The sequence below is a fragment of the Lepisma saccharinum genome, chromosome 8 (genome assembly GCF_977018435.1).
Source record: "Lepisma saccharinum chromosome 8, izLepSacc3.1, whole genome shotgun sequence".
Lineage (NCBI taxonomy): Eukaryota > Metazoa > Arthropoda > Insecta > Zygentoma > Lepismatidae > Lepisma > Lepisma saccharinum.
Window position 1 is genome coordinate 64,492,969 of NC_139236.1, and position 23,019 is coordinate 64,515,987.

At 40.2% G+C, this 23,019-nt stretch overlaps 1 protein-coding gene across 3 annotated transcripts in view; it reads left to right on the forward strand.

The window, feature by feature from the left end:
• LOC145991068 (protein Skeletor, isoforms B/C) overlaps window positions 1–23,019 on the forward strand; it is a 306,612-nt gene that overhangs the window by 185,630 nt on the left and 97,963 nt on the right. For all 3 annotated transcript variants that reach the window (XM_083126786.1, XM_083126787.1, XM_083126788.1), the window contains one exon: window positions 14,522–14,633. In XM_083126786.1, the coding sequence (XP_082982912.1) occupies window positions 14,522–14,633 (112 nt within the window). The remainder of the gene's footprint in view (window positions 1–14,521; window positions 14,634–23,019) is intronic.

Consider the following 23,019-nt stretch of genomic DNA (forward strand, 5'->3'; position numbering starts at 1 on the left):
GCACGACGTCGAGCCATTGGTAGCACGTCGTCTTCGGATAAAATCGAGTTGGGACCTTTGGCACGAGACTACCTGAGCACGGGGAAATTCGACAAGGATGAAGTGTTCGGATTGTATCCCAGCATGGAAACCAGCGAAGGCGGCGGTGTGGTGTGGAAGATTGGGAAATCGAAGGTGACCTTCGAAGGCAACGACATTAAAGTCAATGTAGGCGAGAAGGATAGTTGGAACAGGTATCCGGGTACGGTGGGACTGTGGGAACTCGTTGCCAAAAAGCAGCCGAAAGATTACACCGACGAAGATTACCAAAGTTACAAGGAAATTCTGATCATGACGGATGCCTTGTACCAGAACAACGACGCCTCGCAGAATAGGGTGAAATCGAGCAGCGGCGAGAAGTACAGGAATCTCATCAAACCGATTTGGAACCAGGTCAAAACGGGCAGCGGCGTCAAACGCTACAACACGTTACCCAAAGAATTCGTTTGGGTGGACGACGTTAGGAAACTCGTGGACCGATTGTTGGTGATAGCCGGCGAAGAGAATGCAGGCAATCGTAATTTCTACAACGAGAAGGTTGGCATCGTGGACATGATCAGCACGAAACTTTCCAACTTGATCGTGAACGACGACAAGGGCATAGGTTACCTGATCAAAATCATCAACACGCTGCCTCCGAAATTTTGGAACGTGGCCGAAGGAAAGGGACTCGTGAACGACATCATCAACAAGTTACCTTTCGAGATGCATCTACCTGGCTACCAGTACTGCGGACCGGGTACCAAACTCGAGAAAAGATTGGAGAGAGGAGACAAGGGTGTGAATCCGTTGGACGCGGCATGCAAAGATCACGACATCGCCTACAACACCACGCAGACGGATCTGGACGCACGTCACGAAGCAGACAGAAAGTTAGAGCACGCAGCTTTCGAAAGGTTCGTGAGCAAAGACGCATCGTTGGGTGAACGGGTCGCCGCACTGGGTACCACCATCGCCATGAACACGAAACAAAAATTGGGGTGGGGTATATAAATAACATACCGTAAAAAAAAAAACAACATGGCTTGCATAACTGATTTGCCACCCGAGCTACTATCTAAAATATTCAAAAAAGTAGTAAACGGAGATGTTAATAAACTTGTAATCATAGCAAGAACAACGCCGGAATTTCGCATCCCTTGTGAAATAGTTCTCAAGGACCATCTTCGGGAGATCAGCGGCCTGAGGTGTGGTGATCTCAACATTCTGCTTTCGGCTGCAGGGGAGAAATTAAACGATAGGTTAGATGAATTGCACGAGGCGATGCAGGGAAGAAGACGGTACACAGTAGATTGGTACAAGTCTGAGCAGGAGAAGAAAAATATCATTACGCACATCATCGCGTTCTCCGAAGCACGGACTTTCTTCCTCTGTTAAAAAAAATAATAATATATATACGATACAAATCGCAAAAAAAAAAAAAAAAACTTGATATATAAATAACACACATCGTGAAAAAAAAAAATAATCTTCGGTATATATAAATAACACACATCGTGAAAAAACAATTAAATTTCTCTCTAACACTTTGAAATTTTTTTTGATATGACGACCGAAAAAATAAGTGATCTCCAAGCATTAAAACAAATGCTAAATTTGTCAGTCGAGTATGTAAAAATTCAGGAATTGGAAGTCGACAAACCTTACACGATAACTTCCGGTTCAATCGTTTCTACCCAGTATGGTCCCAAGGTACGCCTGTTGCTCAACGCACAATACAGTCTATTTTTACCAGATCGATACGCTAACATGTTATCCGATGAGAAGCTATCTATTTTAATCGAGAACAAAACTCGAATCGTGTACAAGGGGACAAAGGAACTTCTTGGCAAGAAAACGAAGCACGTAATAGAATTTGTGTAACGACTGCGAGGCCTTGAAAATATATAAATAACATACCGTAAAAAACTACACAAGAAAAAATCTCAGAATATATATATAAATAACATACCGTGAAAATAACACATAGAGCATCAACATGAAGCCCAAGGGTGTCGTGTACCAGATACCATACTCCAATCTTAAAAATCTAGGTGCCCTCGATGGGTTACTCACCAAGAAACAACGCGAGAAGAAACGTTCTTGCTTGTCGAAAGGACACGGAATGAAATTGCTGCTCAGCACACCTCAATTGAAAAGATTGCAGCGTTCGCGGAAACAGCAAAAGGTCGGAGGTTTCATATTCAGCATCCCGGCCATCCTGGCAGCATTGGGGGCCGTTGGAAGTTTAGCCGGCGGAAGTGCCGCCATCGCGAAAACCGTCATCGACTCGAAGAAGAACAAGGCCGAGTTGGAAGAACAGAAACGTCACAACCTGGCCATGGAGAAAAGGGGCAAGGGTGTGATGAGAAAGTTTAAAAAAAAGAAACAGAAGCACTCACCAACCGAGACATTGAATCTCTGATCGAACCGTTACAAATCAAGCACTTCAGAGGAGTTTTCATGTCCGACTCGTTACCTTCAACCGTCAAAAGAAGAGAATGCGGAGTAGTCAACTTGGACGGTCAAGAAAATCCAGGCACGCATTGGATATGTTACCACAAAAACGATAATGATAAAGCATTCGTTTTCGATTCTTTCGGAGGCGTTCCACCTACAAATTTAATTCATTATCTGAAAACGAACAAAACCTCCATATACTACAACGACGAACGCATTCAAAATTTCGGAGACGTGAACTGCGGCCATCTCTGCCTCTCCGTGCTCGCGTTTCTCTCTAAAATAAATAACCCTACGATCGAGGATTTCCAGAAAGCACTGTGGAACCTCAAACAGCATCACTAGGATGGGCGTGTTCCATCTCACGAGCGAATCTTCAATCTTGAAACTTACGCTCCACGACGACATCGTCTATCCTAAATCCGTGGCTCTGCGTGCATTCTACAGCATGTACCTCATACCTAACGTCACGCAGCACAACAACAAAATTAGCGTCGGAAGCGAACACATCGTCGTCACGCCAGGCCAATACAATCTTTCCACTTTGCAAGCTCAATTACCCAAAGGCACGTACTTTTCTCAAAATTCGGTCACGCACAGAGTGGAAATCCTATCCGCTACGGAGACCGTGGACCTGGGCACCATGGGAGAACTTTTTAGGTTTCGAGAACGACACCAAACTCGAAGCTGGCATCAAGCACACGGCAACAAATATTCCTAAATTCTTGGCCATAGAGACTCTGAACGTACACTGTAACGTGGCGGAAGGTATGATCACGAAATCTTCGGACGGATTGTTAGGAAGTCACAAGCAGACGGGAATCATAGCCACTTTCAAACCAAGTTCCGAGTTCATGGAACCGATCATCTACACGCCCTCTTCGCCGATCTATTTTCCAGTATGTCGCAACCGCATAGACGACATAGAGTTGGTGGTGACGAACGAGAAAGGAGACGTGGTGGATTTCGCAGGTGCCACTACGACGGCCATCGTGGAGATCAACGTATAATAAATAACCATACATGTAAAATGGAGCAAATCGAAAGTTACGAATTGCAATCTTTCCCTCCCAACCGTCGCACGTTCGCCAATCTCAACGAGGCGAACAGGGAGATCGAATACGACGTGGACGTAGGCGATGGGTTCGTTCATCCTCACAGAGCGGACCTCTACCTTCAATTCGACGTGGTGAAGAAGGAAAGCGGAGACGCGTTTCCTGCAGCAGCAAACTTGATACTCGTGGACAACTTCGTGCCTCACCTGTTCTCGCAGGTGGAGGTGAGGAAACACAACACCGTCATCGACAGAATAGATTATCCAGGCATCACGTCGACGGCAGTGGGAACGTTGAAATTATCCAAAACGGACGCAGCGTACTACCAGGCCGGGGGATTCGAAGCCGGGACCAAAATATCGACGAAAAGTCACACGGTGCTCTTTCCCATGCGTCTGCTGCCTGGTTTCTTCTCCGATTACAAGGAGATCATGTGGAAGGGAGGACTGAGGGTTACGTTTCGAAGAGCGGCCAACGACAACGACGCACTGATGCGATACGCTACTTTGGGTCCGGACGGCACCACGCCGATAGCCAACACTCTACCCGAAGCGGCCAAGTGCGTCATCCGGAGCATGGAATTGAGAATGCCGGTGGTGGAATACGAAACGAACTACGCCCTCAAGTACAAAGCGGAGATCTTGAAAAGTCCGCAGGTGCCGATTCACTTTCACGGTTACCAGTGCGTGCAGAAGATGGCGTCGGGAAGTCACATGGAATTCGACGTGACGACGCAGTTCAACAACATACAGTTCGACATGCCAGATTTCGTCGTAGTGCTTTTTCAGACCGGGAGGGACAAGAATCAGGAAAAAGATTCCAGCAAGTTCGACGACTGCAAGATCAAGAACGTTTATCTGAAGAACGGACGCAACGAAGTGTTCCCGCGCGAGAATTACAACCTCGACGTGACCAAAAACGATTACCTCAAACTTTACGAAGCGTTCTCGGCTTACAAACGCGTGACCGAGGGAAGCGTGGACATGTACTACACGCCCAGCGAGTTCAAAGCACGGAGACCCATGACCGTCATCAACACATCTAAGAGAAAGAAGGTTGTGGTCAACGATCGAACCAACATCAAGGTCGTCTGCGAGTTCCACGATGCCTTGCCCGAGGATACCCTATGCAGTGTCATCCTGATTGCAGAGAAGTCCTTCGCCTACGACGTGAAGAACGAGAGGGTCACAGAGCAGTTTTAACAAGTTTTTAACATCTATTTTCTTGCACAATAAGAAATTTTCTGCACTAGGACAATCAGTTACAATGGCACAATACAAATTTCACTAGTTCAGATCAGTTACAAATGTCAATTTCATTAGTTATCAGTTTTTGCACTATAGCACGAGACAATCAGAATTTGCACAAAAAAATTTGTTGTTGTTTTTACACGTAAAAATTAACAATAAAATTTCTTTTTTATCGTTTCAGATGCTGTCGAAACATCAAAAACACATACACACACACTAGAAAAAAAGCATGCAACTTTATTTGTAACACACACATACATTCTCCATCTTCATCAAGAAAATATTATAATAAACATAATTATTTTTATCTATCTCACAATAAAACTCTATATCCAAAAATATCACAACATCAAATAACACTAGAGTCGATAGTACACGTTGCATGCATTACGGAGGTCCTCTGTAGGGTTTCATGGAAGTTTGGGAAAAAAAAAAAAACACGTGAAACTCTACAGAGGTGCGGTAATCTATAACCGCAGCCATTAGAAAACTTTTACATGTTTGGTTGGGCACCACGCACCCTGGCGAGGTTATAGGGGCCAGGCATCCTAAAAACAACAATTATTATTATTTGTTTGTTTGCTTGCGTCACAAGACACGCATGTGTGTGTGTGTGTGTGTGTGTGTGTGTGGCACGTCGTTCCCCCGAGAGAGGTAGGTTTACAAAGGTCACGATCTACGAACATTGCCGGAGTTGGAAAATTACGATAAGGTGCATTCGCTCACCACTGTTGCCAGCTATAGGTCTCTCTCTCTCTCTAGCCCTTGCCAAGTAAAAAAAAAAAAGGGTGTAGGTAGGAGTTGGCAACACTGCGAGAAAATGGAGCTCATGCCTTACAAGAGGAAACCATTAAGGCGAGCTCCACCGAGCTCCAATTGGTGTTTGTCAATTCTCTATTTAGGTCTTGCAAACCATTAAGGAGCCTCAAGCAAGATTGCCAGCTCCTTGCTTTAGGTTAGGTTAGACCAAAAAAAAACCTTGGTGATTTTTTTCGGGTGAGGAGTTGGCAACACTGCGAGAAAATGGAGCTCATGCCTTACAAGAGGAAACCATTAAGGCGAGCTCCACCGAGCTCCAATTGGTGTTTGTCAATTCTCTATTTAGGTCTTGCAAACCATTAAGGAGCCTCAAGCAAGGTTGCCAGCTCCTTGCTTTAGGTTAGGTTAGACCAAAAAAAAACCTTGGTGATTTTTTTCGGGTGAGGAGTTGGCAACACTGCGAGAAAATGGAGCTCATGCCTTACAAGAGGAAACCATTAAGGCGAGCTCCACCGAGCTCCAATTGGTGTTTGTCAATTCTCTATTTAGGTCTACTGAAAATGTATGTGAATGAATATACATGTATTTTATATATTCCGGTTTTGTAGGAGATTTCGTGAGAGATGAAGTAAGTACTCTTCCATCGTATTTATTAGGGCCTCCCCGATGGCGCAGTGGTAGCGTCGTCGCCTTGTAATCAAGGGGTCCCGGGTTCGATACCTGGTGGAGGCACAAGTGGTTCGGATCCCACTTGAAACTGTAGGTCCAGTCCCGATTAGCCTTACTGTGCATAAAGTGGACTTAAAAAACACCAACTCAACAACCATCGTATTTATTTTTATAATTTTTATTCCCTGTTCGATGATCGCGACGATAAGGACGAGTGACCATTACATGAAATTGATAACGAAATAGTCAAACACCCCCGACAAGGACGGTACTCAAACCCGGGAACTTTGGCGACGATATCGAATGTCAATCACTTAATGAGCTTGACCACCGAGCCTGCTTAATGTTGTTTCTGTCAGGTAATTCGTAATAACTATCATTTGCTTCATAATTTATCTTATTGTTGTGATTAACCTGAATTCAAAGAATTAGTTGAAAGGCAAAAATGCAAGATTGAATGTCTCTGATGTTACTTCGTGCCGAATAATATGACGTGGTATTATGATATGAATTTATTAAGCATATAATATGCCTAGTCATTCCATTGATTGATCCCATTTGAGCACACAAAATATGGTATAATGTTCACTCAATGGAGGAGTGGTTAGCACAGCGCGCTACGATGCCATGGGTCCCTGGTTAGAATCTCGACTTGGGCGTGGGTGTCCTTGGTGAGTGTCCCTTCATCAATTTCATCATAGCATCACTCATCTTCATCGTCGCTATTTGCCAAAAGTGAAAGAATAGCAAATCTAAATAACAAACATCCAATCAAATCGAACATCTCTACCGATTTAATTCTATACGGTACCGAATTCCCACTTTATTACTGCATCTTAAGTCATCTTACAGCATCTCAATTGTTTTCCGATTCGAAAACATTTGGAATGTTGTTTTGTGCAGTTGATTGTGCATTGTTTCGTTGTTTGGATTGTTTAATTAACGTCGCATTAATTAGTTTTAGACCAATCGTGACGGGGGAAGCAAGAGCACAAAGAAAGCGAAAAAGACAAGGAAGAGACCACGGCTTTCTTTAAAGATAGCATCCCGTGAATACAACTCAAGTGACTGCAGAATATTATGAATAAAATTTATTTCGCTTTTTCCTTTTATTTCTGTTTCAGTTATTTTACTTCGCTTTTCTTCTACCACTCGCGTTACTCGAGTCGGTGAGAAAGAATTATAAACTCGTGAAATGGACGATGGTACAAAAAAATATATGCCTCTCCCACGGTTCGATTTGGTTTGGTTTGATTTGGTGTTTTAAGTCCACTTTATGCGCAGTAAGGCTAATCGGGACTGGACCTACAGTTTAAAGTGGGATCCAAACCACTTGTGCCTCCACCGGGTATCGAACCCGGGACTCCCACGGTTCGAAACTGTCAGTACAAAATTTTGTCTTATTTTTAAAATTTACGGGCAAATATGGTTTGTCACGTAGCAATTTTCGCTTATCTCTTTCTCAAGGGGTTCCATTGCCTCTCTGATGTCGTAGTGGTAACGTCTTCGCCATGTAATGAAAGGCTTCCGAATTCAATACCAAATAGAGACGCATTTGGTTCGGATCCCATTTTAATCTGTAGGTCCAGTGCATGAACTGGACTTAAACAATTAACGTGTGGCATGTGGTCTGTGATGAGAACCATCATTTAAGAGAACTTTCTTGACAATGACTCTAATATCACTTGAAAGAATAGTATTTCCTTACGAGTAGCTCTTGTCAAGAAACCAGTTCCTGAAATTTTCTTCTGGAGGCATCGTAGCACCCAGCTGTTTGTTGTGGCTGGGGCACTAGTCATGTGACTCATGCTATCAAAGCTCAATCCTTCCCGAGAACTCGGAATCACCAGGCAAACTTAAGCGAATATTTTGTTATTTGGGTTGCATAAACAACAGGCTTTAAGACGTTACGAAATTCTACGTCCCGTGGCCCAGGTATTTTTTTCTAAGACTGTACCTCAAAAAAGTATGGAATATTGTTATGTTAGGCATTAGTTGATAGGCGCAGCCTTGGAGTGCAACAACAGTTGGTATCTGTCTCTGCAGGACCTCCTTGTGTTTTCGTAGACATACGCCACAGTGCCTATCGCCTATTGCCTAAAATAACAATATTCTAAACTTTTTTTGAGGAGTGTATATCACATCACCACGGGCCCCGAAACCCCCTCCAGTACTCGTTTGACCCCCCTATTCAAATTAAGTGGAATAGTAATAACAAAAACAGATGAAAAAATTAATCATCTACAGGGTGGACCAAAAGTCGCAATACATAGGAAAAACAAATATGTTGTGATAAGAAACAATGTATTCATACAATATGCTCTACATGGTTACCATTGGTTTGCAATACGTTTCTCCCACTCTTGATGAGCACGCATTAGCAAAGAACACGTTAAAAAATAAATATGGAAATTTTAAAACAAAATTTTATTTTCCTATGTATTTCGACTTTTGGTCCACCCTGTATAACTTGCAACATATTACATAACTTTTCCACACAGGAACTTCGCACGCAACAGGTGGGAAATTATGCAATATTCTGCTCTGAAATGGGCAGAATCAATAATATGGGACTATCACTCAGTTTGAGTGTCTTTCTTGTGCTTGTGCGTTTACTATTTCAGTATTTACATTTTCAACCTGACAATAAATTAAAGAAAACGCATGGCATATTATGAATGAATATGTGCGATAATAGAGGAAGAAACATGGGAATACTGTAGTCTTCATGCTCTTGAATGAGCCAGTCAATTTGCAAAATAGGCACCTTCGTTTCCCTTCGAAAAAGTCAAGCAGCAGTTGAAAATATTATGTCTCAATATGTCACTGTTTTATATAATCAGGATTAGTATTTTTTTTTTTTTACATGTACATGTAAACATGTGTGTGCTACTTCATACTGCATTGATGTGGCTGAAAGTTGCAGTGTTATATATTTATGCCAATGTTTAACCAACGTTCAAAACAATTAGTGTATATATTTGTGTAGGCGGCTTAAGGGCCGGCGACCCAAGGGATTGCCCGGAGCACCGCCCTCGACGGCGCCAGACCGGGGCGTCCCAATTTACTAGAACCACATTCTTATTTCTGATTACATAAATGTGGAGATTTGGTTTATAAAGAGTTGGATTTGTGTAGAGAAAAATAAATTGAAGTTATTTCTCAATGAAAAATGTATATTGCAATATCATGTAGTATAGCAATTTAAACTAAGAGACTACTGTTATTTTCATATCAACCTACAGTATACGCGTTCTTCGATATTAAGGCATTGATAAATCAAATTCTCATTCAAAAGTTACATGTAAAGTATTAGGTTTAATAATCACACAATCACAGTAGTGCAGTGAATTTTTTGTCCAGCTAAAAGAGTTCTATGTACCTTCATATAGGCCTTTGTTGTCAAAGATAGTTCATGTAATTACAATTTTTCAAAGGTTAACTCAGGTGTATTAGGTCAGAACTTAAAAGGAAAATGAAAACTTCCATGCTATGTCCCTGGGGATACGTACTTAAATGTTATTTACCACGGCTATAGAAATATCTTAATCTCAGGGGATAGGTTCTTTTCGAGAATTCCAAATAAGAAAGCGTTTTATGGCCAAGAGGATATAGTTATTTGCGGATCTATATTCTGAAAACTGTACACAATACAGAGGAAATATATAGCGATATATATATATACACAGGGTGTTTCTAAAGGTCGTTTACAACGGTTGGGAGGTGATTCCTCACATGAAAACAAGCAAAAAGTGTGAGTTCCATTTTTACGACTGAGGCTTCGTTTCCGAGAAAGGAACCTCGCAAAAGGTGACAAAGTGAACGTCACACCTAACTAGGACGAATACTATCACAGATAGAGAGGCGGTTCCAAGGGAATCATAAAGGAATCGTATGTGCTCAGTCCGGAAGTCACTATGAAAGGTTCACTGCACGCATGCGCAATGGAGTCCTCAAAGGAATTGGGGATTTCCAGCAAGAAAATGCATGGAAAGGGTATGTAACGCAGCAAGAAGGACCGAGACAATGAGAAATGAGTTAAAGACAACACATCCCGACCTCAAACATCAAAACATGAGCACGGAACACAAAATCCGAAAAGTCAACCCCAGTTACACACGCGGAATGAACGAATCATGTCATGTGGCATACGAGAGACACATTACTCCACCAGGAGGAGGGAAAGAAAAACACAATATCAGATTATTGCGACAACGTGTATTTTTACACGCGACAACTACGTAATATCCCCCCACACACACAACAAACAAGAAATGCTACAATGTCTTACGCACAGACAGTGCGTGTCACTATACACCAACTGAAGATGTCACTTTCACCACACAAAGGGCGTTGGGAGCAATACGAAGAGTGTACGATAATCACAGACGGTTTTCAAAATGTCTGTCGTTCACTTCTACGCAGAGATGACAGCGACGAATCAAGGATTGTCGAGTACGTGAAAACAAGCCAGATGTATCTGCTACCGTCGCGGCGGCGATGTTGATGCGAGCAAAGAGGTCCTCAGCTGATGTGACAGGTGTGTCGTGTACGAGGGTTTTCATTTCTCCCCAGAAGAAAAAATCGAGAGGGTTGAGATCTGGCCACCTCGGTGGCCAAGGCACAGGCTCATCCGTACCAATGAACCTATTGCGAAACACGTCATGCAGGAAATGTCGTACATTACGATCGAAATGAGCTGGTGCCCCATCGTGTTGGTACCACATTTCTTGCCGCAGTACCAAAGGTACGGTCTCCAACAGTTCAGGCAGAACCTCACAAAGAAATGCATGATACGTGCGACCATTCAGCCGAACAGGGAGAATGTATGGTCCAATTAAATGATCATGTACTATCCCGCACCACACATTCACTGAAACCCGGTGCTGGTGATGGGCCACAAAAAGTGCATGTGGTTTGTCAAATCCCAGACATGACTGTTTCTGCTATTGAAGACATCCATCCTGGTGAAAATGACTTCATCTGTCCACAATACCTTTGCCCCGAAGTGAGGGTTTGTGTCCAGCTGATGCAACAACCATTGGCAAAACTCCATACGAGGGCGAAAGTCACGAGGTAACAGTTCTTGTACTTTATGCAGATTAAAAGGGTGCATTCCTTCCTCTGACAACACTCACCAAACATTCACATGAGACGTGTTTCTTGCCCGAGCGAGCACGCGCGTACTGGTGCCAGGATATTCTGCGACCGCTGTTAACACATCTTCTGCAAACTGATGTGTGCGTACACTTCGGGGTCTTCCAACTTCTTGCCGCGGTGGTAACACTGACCCTGTTTCACGCAGTCGACTGTCCACTACCTGAAAGAAGGCGTGAGACGGTAAACGTCTATGTGGAAAGCGTTCTCCATAAAGACGCCTTGCCTCACGGCTATTACCACGTGCCTCCCCATACATGAGATGCATGTCTGCTAGCTGCTGGGTCGTATACGCAGCCATCTGTGTAATAGGGAGCTGGAACTGCAAAGTATCGTTTTTGTTTAACACTGGCACACTGCACAAATTGGCCGTATCACCGTACGAACACCACAGACCAATTGTTGCGATACTTGACTTGTCCACTCCACCACGTCAACTTCTTTCAATACAACATACTAGTACTCTTCAATGCGTATGACAACCTAGAGCGAACTGCTGATCATATCCCAGCACCTGCAACACGACTGGAACGACTGCCGGAGAGAACCAACCCTTCGAGCTCCTCTCGCGGGAACAGCAGTCATGAAGGTCAAACGTAGACTACGAGAGCCAGACTTGCCTGCGCAGCGCTTCCAAAACTGGTCTCTTTTACGTCATAGTGATCGCGTGCGAACACTCTTGGTATTGCTCCCAACCCCCTTTGTGTGATGAAAGTGACATCTTCAGTTGGTGTACAGTGACACGCACTGTCTGTGCGTAAGACATTGTAGCATTTGTTGTTTGTTGTGTGTGGGGGGGGGGATATTACGTAGTTGTCGCGTGTAAAAATACACGTTGTCGCAATAATCTGATATTGTGTTTTTCTTTCCCTCCTCCTGGTGGAGTAATGTGTCTCTCGTATGCCACATGACATGATTCGTTCATTCCACGTGTGTAACTGGGGTTGACTTTTCGGATTTTGTGTTCCGTGCTCATGTTTTGATGTTTGAGGTCGGGATGTGTTGTCTTTAACTCATTTCTCATTGTCTCGGTCCTTCTTGCTGCGTTACATACCCTTTCCATGCATTTTCTTGCTGGAAATCCCCAATTCCTTTGAGGACTCCATTGCGCGTGCGTGCAGTGAACTTTTCATAGTGACTTCCGGACTGAGCACATACGATTCCTTTATGATTCCCTTGGAACCGCCTCTCTATCTGTGATAGTATTCGTCCTAGTTAGGTGTGACGTTCACTTTGTCACCTTTTGCGAGGCACCTATCTCGGAAACGAAGCCTCAGTCGTAAAAATGGAACTCACACTTTTTGCTTGTTTTCATGTGAGGAATCACCTCCTAAGCGTTGTAAACGACCTTTAGAAACACCCTGTGTATATATATATATATATATATATATATATACTGATTCCAAATTTACGTCGGTTATATTCTTCTTATATATATATGAATAGTTGAAAGGAAATCTTCTTCTTTCTTCTCGTAATTTTGGGGAAAAAGCTTCTTATTTTCTTCCTTATATTTTTGGAAAAGGCTTCTTCTTCCTTCCTATCTTTGATTTGGGAAAAGGCTTCTTCTTTTCTTCCTTCTATTTTGGTAAAAGGCTTCTTCTTTTCTTCCTTCTATTTTGGTAAAAGGCTTCTTCTTCTTTTCTATCTTTGATTTAGGAAAAGGCTTCTTCTCTTTTTTTCTTCTATTTTTTGGAAAAGGCTTATTCTTTTCTTTCTTCTAATTTATTGTCCTTCCTTTTAAAGCGTATCTTATTTATTACATATATGCGCTCGCTTTCCCCGCTTTCTTGGCATTATGCAAACGGCACAAGCTATACTTATAGAAAGATTAGGGGCGTCTAATCTGACAGTAGCGTCACCTCCTATGTAACGACCAAAAGGGGAATAGCCCAGGATCGCTAACAGCAAGCGCTGCCTATGGCCCAGTGCGTCTAATAAGGAGCGCAACCGTAAGTGCTTCGGGGCGACTAATTTGGACACAGCGCCACCGAGGGACGGACAAACACAAAAGCTGACGATGTTCTCCTCACCAGAGGTATTAAATAAAATTTTGATCACTAGGATAAAAAAGGAGATACATTTCTGAATTAATTTGCTCACTTATTAACTTTCCTAATTGTTTCATATACGAGCATATTCTTAATTATCTTAATTGGCTATATACAACATTTTATTCACTCCTTCTATAATTTTTATACTCTTCCTTTATGTATTTTGCATATACCATAATATATATAATCACTCTTCTTCGCTCCTAGTTTCTACAATGAACTCGGCTCTTCTTTATATGTCATGCTGCCATCTATCGTCGCTCTCGGGAAACATTTGTTCCTTTCATTTTTCATTGTGTCGTCGGAACTGGCACGTGACATCCACCCACCCCCTTCCTCCCGCAAACAGAAAGAAATCCGTATTTATGCTTTACTTAGCAAAGGACCCACCAAAATCTCTGAAGAAATCGTCGCATATGCACATCATGCCCTTCCCATTTAACAATTTTGAGTTCAATCCAATATGGCGGGCGTCCGCTTGGAACACACCAATGTGGTTCCCCCTAAACCTAAACTGTTTCTATCATGACCAAGTGTACCCAGCCTACCTCCTTTACTTTTTATAGGGGGTGTGAATGGACGTTTGAATCACCCTGTAGGCCCTCGTATGTGACTTTGTCAACATGAGATAAAAAATACACACACACATGTGTAATATATATATATATATATATATATATATATATATATATATATATATATATATATATATATATGTATGTATGTGTGTGTGTGAAGGTAGGTGGGTAGAAGGGGGCCTTTGGTAATATTTTGCGGGAAAGATTTCTAGATCCGGCACTGATTCCCGTGCTTATTCTTGCATTAATATGTATTTCCAGTCTACATCTTCTTATAGATCATTTTCTGCATTGTTTGGAGATGCAAATATTATTTTCACATGTTATCTGGCACCTTGTAAAAATTTCCTCAAAATACAAGAATTAAGTACAAAAAATTATCATTGTAGCTTTTCGTGCTGCTAGTGTAAGAAATACGAATTTAAATAAATATTTAAGTTTTATTTGTGATAAATATATCATGTTGCTATTTCTGTGTGGAAATGGTGTGTGAGTAATGTCTACTTGTGTTTGATTTTCAGAGAACCGCCTATACTACAAAGGTTCAAAAACGAAGACATAATTTTGCACCTTCCGGGAGGGAAGAGGATAAGAGACGTAAAGTGGTTGTCAGTTTGGTGTAGGAGATTTACGGTAAGTTCACTGCATTGATATCTTTTCTTGTACTGAGATTTTCTCTCGCTAGATGGTAGTAATGAGAATTAAACTTCCAAGTCGGAAGGATATGCTTCCAAGAATCGCCTCCTTACAGTGTATCAAGTACAATCCCTTTTAAAATGATTTATTTAAAATATGTAGTCAGAAAAATATACTTATTGTTTCTTTTATTAAGAATTATTTCTCTATTATAGAATTTACACGGTTCTTTTAATGAATTGCTTGTTAATCAAGTAGCTTCATACACAGAACGAAACACGATTGATAACATAGCGTTCTTCGTTTGCGTGAATACAAAGCTGCTACTACCATGTATACTCATGTACGTTCTTACATTGTTTTGTAAAACAACATGGACAGGCATATCTCATTTCACTAACACGATTAATTCCTTATTACTTTATACTAAATACGCAAAGTTGTTCCATACTCATATATCCCTCGCAGTTCTTTCGGTCAAATGATTCATTCAGTTGAATTAAACTGATGTTCTTGGTTCGGTAAACTGTTCCTTCAAATGAATCTAATTCTGCGCACTTTTTGATTCTACCACTCAGTAAGAACGAACAAACCAGAGCCGTGGACTAGGGGTTTCGCTCAACCGGTCGAAATGCCGCGTGCAAAGGAAGATAGTGGTTTTGTTCCAAATTACTTCCCTCAAGAAATCCGTCCTCGGTGTGACGGCGTAGATAACGGTGTTACTGTCGCATAAACGTCAGCTCCCCCATCTATCGGTCATTCACGGAAACTCTGTATTTCCCGGTGGCAAGAAATCCGCAGAGGGAAGACTTATTAGACTCGATCTCTCGTTGTGCTCGCTGAAACAGAGTTAAAATTCAAACAAAGCCTTGTTTTATTAGAGTATTATTCTTAATCGTAATTTGTATTCATGTCAAGATATTATTACTCGTAGAATAATTAAATCAAGAAGACTTAGATGGGCAGGCCATGTGGCACGAAAGGGAGAGGAAAGAAGAGTTTACAGAATTCTTGTTGGTTTGGAAACCTGATGGTAAGGGACTGTAGGAAGACCAAGATGAAGATGGACCTAAAGGGAATCTGGAAGGATGGAAAAGATTGGATTGATCTTGCCCAGGATAGGGACAGATGGAAGGCTTGTGTTGCTGCAGCCATAAACCTTCGGGTTTAATAATACTAGAGAGTGAGTGTGTGTTAATGTTTTGTTATGGGAACTTTATTAAAGTAAAACTCCGTTTAATTCTGATTCAGTTCGGTTCTGGATACGTGTCAGGATGATCATTCCCCCAATACACACACACACATACATACACACACACACACACACACACACACACAATTTGGTTGGAGTTAATATTTCTGAAAACGTTTGATAAATGTAATGTGATTTATCAGAGGTTTAATCTTTTTATCAGGCCCGTAGGGAGGGGTAGGCTAAGGGGCTGAAGTCTAAGGCTCCATAGACTTTAAATAGAGAGAGAGAGAGAGAGAGAGCAAAGTCAGAATATGCGACGGAGAAGTTTACACTTGGCAGAGGTGAGGTGAGAAGGAAAATATATAAGGTTTTTTTTTTACTTGTAGGCTTATATTCTGGTAACACAGTGCTGGAATTTTCTGTTTCCCAAAATAATAGTAATAGTACGTTTTTTAAAATGTTCTTGACTTACTTACTTGTTTACTTCTGACACTGAGAGAACACCTCCGTGGCAAAGTTGTTGGCACAGCACGTCGCGACGCCAGGGCTGTGTCTCTTCATCAATATCATCACTCATCCCATGGCGTTGCGATTAGCCAAATGCGACAGAAAAGTAACAAAAATCAAAATTCCCCGGAAGACCATTTGCCACGAATGCCACTATCGCAGCTCCAACGCGATTGAATACACAAGGTTTTTATTTCAGCGTAAGCATTCCCCATAAACCATCGGCAGGTGTCCCCATCTTCCGGGTCCCTCAAAGACATTTGCAAGAGGACCGAGGGTGAAGGAGGGGCGAGTCGTATCATCTTTCATTAACTCTAAGAGGCAAGGAGCGGCATTATTGAATTCGCTATCTCCGTTTCGTTGATGAGTCTCCAGATACTCGAGGGAGCAAAATGAAGAAAATAGGTGCTTAAGGGGAAGACCCAGTTTCTTTGAGGCAGGACAGGGAACACAGATGATTTCTTTACGAAGGGACAGGTGTGTATAAAGCATTGCGATTATTTTTCTTTTGGTTCTCATCCGTCCTCAATGATCTATCGGTTATAATCAGTGCTTGAAATAGTTTCAGTCTGAAATAAAGATACACTACTACTAGTAGTTTATTTTTAAGTACTGAGAACCTTATACAATCTAATACAGCACTAAGTCACATAAAACTCACAAAAGTACAGGAATAAAATATGGAAGACGAAGAACAATATTGTTACAGTAAGATATTTACATTTCAAGCTAGGGTCTTCGAAAATACCCTCTACTATACTTCTAATACATTAATAATGCTGACCAGATAATGGCCAGATACACAACAACGTCCAGCTACTACAATTAATCATAATACATCATCTAAATTGTTTATTAGTGATTTTGTTATTTCACCACCATTGTTCCTATTTACTGACCCTAAGGAATGTTGCCTATTGTTATATTTTGGAATCTTATTTGCAATAGCTCCCAAGCAATAGATTTTACCGATCTGTGATGAGATCATATTATACACTTACTTCGCTTCTCCTTCTTAATTATAGAGTTTGTAATTTAAGTGATTTTAACCACTCCTCACATTTAAATGCTCCATAAATATTACGGGTTTCTATACATAATAATCTGATAAATCATTTCTGAAACGACTCAATTTTTCTTTATAGTACAGGGTGTCCACAAATTATCTTCACAACTTCAAATCTAAATAACTGAACAATGGAACGAGGTAAGGTTAACGTGTAGTGTGGTCTTATGCACAATCAAATCATTGGCTCCTTTTTGATATGGTACGGGCAACAAGGGGTGCACACACAGAGATGCATTGAGGTAGTAAAGAAACTTTGAGAGTTTATCTTTTAAATGAAGGAAACAGAACTGAGATACCTCGTTCCATTATTTAGTTATTTAGATTTGAAGTTGTAAAGATAATTTGTGGACACCCTGTATATCATATTATACAATAATATATAAAAATAATAAATTCATATTAAAATAACAGTGGTGTATATTATTAATAATATTATCAGTGTTCATTCTTTTTAAGAAAGGTTTCGGAACTCTTCAAGTTGGTTTGTTGTTATTATTTGTTATTGTGTTCATCAAAACAGCTACTCTAAATATTGTGGTATGTTCATAAATGATCGTGCATTCATGTAGAGACATACACACACACGCGCGTTTTTTCGTTAGAATGTTTATTTTTAGTTTTATTCTGACATACGTCTGTACGGCGTATCGTTTCGTATTAATTGATTGATTGGTTTTCTTTATTTTACTTCGCCTTTTGTGCCACTTTTGGATAATTTGTGAAGATGGGGATGAGTGATGATATGATGACATTGATGAATGGACACTCACAAACATCCATGTCCAGGCCAGGTTTCGAACCCGGGACCCCTGGCGTCGTAGCGCGACGTTCCGTATTAATATTTTTACATCCAAAGTAAATATATAAACACCAGATCTGTCACGTCTGTCATTTCAGGAAATTAGGTTCTTATTTACTTCTTAAGCGAATAGTATTGACCGAAATATATTATGTTTTCTACATTTTTAAACCGACCACAGACAGGAGACAAATTTGGTACAAGATGTCTGTGGTGCCTCGTTTAGTCCCAGCGAATCTTGTCTTCTGAAATGTGTTGTCCTTGTGATACCTTTCTTGCCAGTTGTTATTTTGATAGCAAATTCCTTCGCTTATCGATTATGTTCTGTTCTTAAGGACTGAGGTTCTTTTCTCTTTATCTCCTTTTACATGTGTGTTAGTTTGAAGCCACTCTGGAAGATTTATTCATTTCGTTTATTATTTTATAAGACCTGCTTCATCTTCATCAGAAAATAGTTCGACCTTCGATTCCGCCACCCAAGTTCCCGGATTCAAATCCCTGCGCGGGCTTTGCGAGTGTCCTTGCATCAATTTCATCCAATCATTACGCATCCTTGATACGCACCCACTTATTGTATCATTTTAAGTGTTTAATATATTAATTGTCTATGATGACGTAATTTGTTTTGTTCAATTGGGTAGTCTGTTATGGTCTAACCTTAAAACATTTGATTGTGAGTTGTGAGGTGAGAGATATTATGAATGTTGCTGGATAATGGAAGTGATTTTGGAAATGTGAATGTGTTAATTTGTGTATTCAAGAACAATTACGATCTTAATACAATTTTGTTTGTAATAAGGAGTTTAATTGCGAGTGCAAGTGTAATATATTAACATTAACTGACATCTAAATATATTTTTTGTGTGCGAGAATTAGTAAGGTTTACGTAAACATATCCTTATCTGATTTCCCACAACCTGAGGGCTTCATAGTAGGCTGATAAGTCTCATGCTCGCCGTCGAGGAATAAAAGTAAGTAGATCCATTGAGAATAAACCGGGGAACGTAACATCCTCATCGTCGCGATTAGCCAAAAGTGGCAGAAAAGCAAAGTAAAGTAAACCGAATTAATCATACCTGAACAGTGTTGTTCGAGTCCTCATGACGTCAAAATAAGTGCCAGGATATAAAAATGGCAATTATTAGATTCCTTTCTGCTAAATCTTAGGAAAAATTAAGAAAATTTTAAGAAAAAATCTGTATTTTATGCACTTATAAGCAAATATTAAGAAATGTGTATTTATATATAAAAACAACAATATCTTTGAAATACACAATCGAGATCTGCAGGTTATCATTATCTTTACGAGAATTTAAATCGCTTGCGAGGTCATAGAAGCAGATTTTTTTTTTTTAAGTATCAAAGACCTACTTATTATGTAGGTATGCGAAATAAAACTTCTTTGTTATTTTATCATATAGTTTTTTGCGAGAATATATTTAGATACATTTTCCAACACTGTACCTACTATAGTTTCTGAAATTAATCACCTTAACACAATCTTGATGCTCTTCTAAGTGTGCAGCTGACATCTAGCGTGTACTTTCCCAATTAACGTAAGACTATACTAATTGCCTGTCTCTTTGCAAGAAGTTGTGTTTCACGGCCTTGGCACTTCAGAACTCGTAGAACAGCTGTTGATTTCAGTTTTTTCGTTCTGATGAAAATTAGATGAAATTGAATTCTCAAATTACGTTCTAAACATTTGTTTGGATAATGGTTTCCCGATATTCTAGGCCAGAACCATGAAGATACTCTCCATATTTGAAAATGCATACAGCGGGTCACAAGTACACAGGTCTCGAGTTCGAATCCTTGACTTGGCGTGGGTGTTCTATGTGATCGTCCCTTCAAAAATTCAACGTATCATCACTCATCCTCATCGATTTGCCAAAAGTGACCGAAAAGATACGATAAATATAAAGATTAAAAAAATATACTATATGAATTGCATTTTTATGATAATGTCTTGGTTTATAAGAGGTTCTGAAATTATTGTATGCAAGATCTATAACATTAGAAAATTTTGGATGTTCATATTTTACTAGTTTCTTCAAGAAAATTATTTCTTACGCACATATATAATAATACCGTATGTCTTTTGTTTGCTTGTTGTCTCTCACGGTCAGGAAGGTCGATCGAGTTAATTTCTCAGCGTGGCGACAGACCTGGAAAACCGGGAAAAGTCAGGGAATTTTAGAGGTCAAAAGAAGTCAGGGAAATGTGAGGGAATTTTGTCCTGATTGATTTTTTTTTAAAAAAAGATGTCGTTATGAAGTGCTGCAGGGGAACAGGAAATCTTGTCAAGTCATGGCATCAACTTTTAAGCCTTTTTTTATGCACAACACAACCACGGTGCCAGAAACCAGTGATGGGTGGTGCGGAAGGGGGGGGGGGAGAAATTTCTGGAGGGCAGAAAAAATTGATAAGCCTATAAATATTACGTGGAAAATACATTGAATTTTCATTTTTTCTTGTCTGTATGAGAGTAGTAAGGGGACAGAGCTGTCAACAGATGGAGGGGAGGTGGGAGGAGCGCACCCTCACTGTGCCCTTGTCCGATAGTTGTCGGCCAAAATGCAATATTGTCCGACATTCTGAGGGAGCATGGAAACCAATAAGGTTTCTATGCAACCATAAAATTTGTTGAATGTCGTGGTGCAGCATTTGTCAAGACAAATATTTAGGCTACATTGATGCATGCAATTTTTGTTGCGGATATTGCTGTCCGACTAATGTCGAACTTCGACAAAATGTTTCAGTACAGCATATGACAAAAATCACATGCATGGCACTCTTATGGAATTAATTTTTGTTGAATGTCATCAGACTGCGACATCTGACAAAAATCGCATGCATAAACGGAGCCTTGTACAGTCATGGACAATTCTGTGTTGTAACTATTTCATTGACTTTTAATGGGATAGTTACAACCCAGAAGTGTCCGTGACTGTACATCCGAGTTTGTCTGGTGTGGTTCCACATTTCATTGAACAACGTGCATGTCGGACATAGCAGTTCGACATTTGTTCCCTATTTCACAGATTGCCCAGCCAATTCAATAATTTAACAAACAAAATAGACATTTTTGTAAATCAGGCACGTTTTAGAAGGCTGTTGAGTAAAAATATGCAAGTCACATTATCACATGTAATATTAGTTTGTTATTATTTTTCGTGTTATTTTCTGTTGTTGGTACATTCCAATGTAAAATGGTTAATGCTGTATTTGGTATCTTCTGTTAAATAAATAAATTTGTCAATGCAACATCCGATGTCCCAGAATAACATTTTTTGTAGTTTACGATGTTTGTCAGATACAACATCCAACACAAATGAAATTCATAAATGGAACCTTACACTGCTGCAAATATGCTGCTAGAATTGTATTACTCTTCTGGCTTACTTTACCTTATTTAATGTAGCAGTGCGTACGAAGGTTTTCTTTCATCTCCTAACATAATGCAGGTTAACACACGTTTACATTGGCATTGAACTGTTGTTCCATGTCAAGAGTCCAGCGAATCAGGATATATCTATTGAATAATATCACGACAAAGTGGAACAGATATTTGCATTCGTAAACGTTAACAAAATTTGACATGTGCATGCTCCCAACCTCAGTTTTCTGCTACAGTCGCATTGCAATTCACCCCCACTCGGCCCTGTCCATTCAAAATCGTGATAGATGATTGTTAATCTGCCATTGAGTGAAGTTAATGTTCAATGTTTGAAATATAATAATAATAAATAGGTAAATATTTTTACATAATAATTACTTGAATCAATCAATCCTAAAAGCGTACTTTCTTCAGTAACCGAAGTTTTTCTGCCAGCCCTGCTAAATTTCACTTTTCTTCTACTTATTTATACGAGGGGCATCCAGGTAAGTTCCGATTAGTAGGGACTTTGACGCAATAATACTGAAATAAGTTAATTCCTGCAAACTCCTGTTTATGAATGTGCAGTAATAACTGGACTAATTTTTCACCCATCCGAAATAGCGAAATAATGCAAATTTGGCATAAAATGCAAAGTTTTTGCATTTTCACGTTTTTTAAAAAATATGTTCTTAAACAACTAAAAATATGCGAAATCCAACATTATTGTGTTTTTTAGGCTTAAAGAAACCATGTCATATTTGTGCATGTGCAGCTGAATAAAGGGATGAGTCGGCATGCGCAGAGTATAGGAGTGGTCCAATATCTCTCACTTGAAGAGATTCAAAAGAGTCCACATGCATTCAGCTGTATCACGCAATTGCTGGTGTGTCTATGCTGATGTCCCGCTTCTGAGCATGCAAAAATCTGATTATCGTACGTATCATCACTGACTAATTTCTTGCCTTAAATTTTTAATACAGTACGTATATACCCTTTTCTCCAGCAATAATGGTATAACTGCATGTTGTGAATTTCACAGTACATGGATATACTGTATACTGTGAATGTTTGTACTGAAGGAGAAGTTCCAAAGATAACACCAGCCTGCAGTTTTTTTTTAAAAAATCGGATGATTTCAAATGAATAGGTGATTACTGGAAGTATTTTGAATGCTGACCACGGAAATGACATCCATTTTTTTCCCATCACGTCAGGATTTTTCACAATTTCAGAATCAAAATTATCATATTTGCCATTCCATTACGCCTATTACAAAACACATCAAAATAAATTTAAGCAAGCAAAATTTCGGTTGCTTATAAACCAATAGGTGATTCTGGAAGTATTTTGTATCTCCATAAATTTTTTCCCTAGAAAAACTCCCAGTTCTAATACGATGTTATTAACGAAAGAAAGTTATGTACTTCGTAG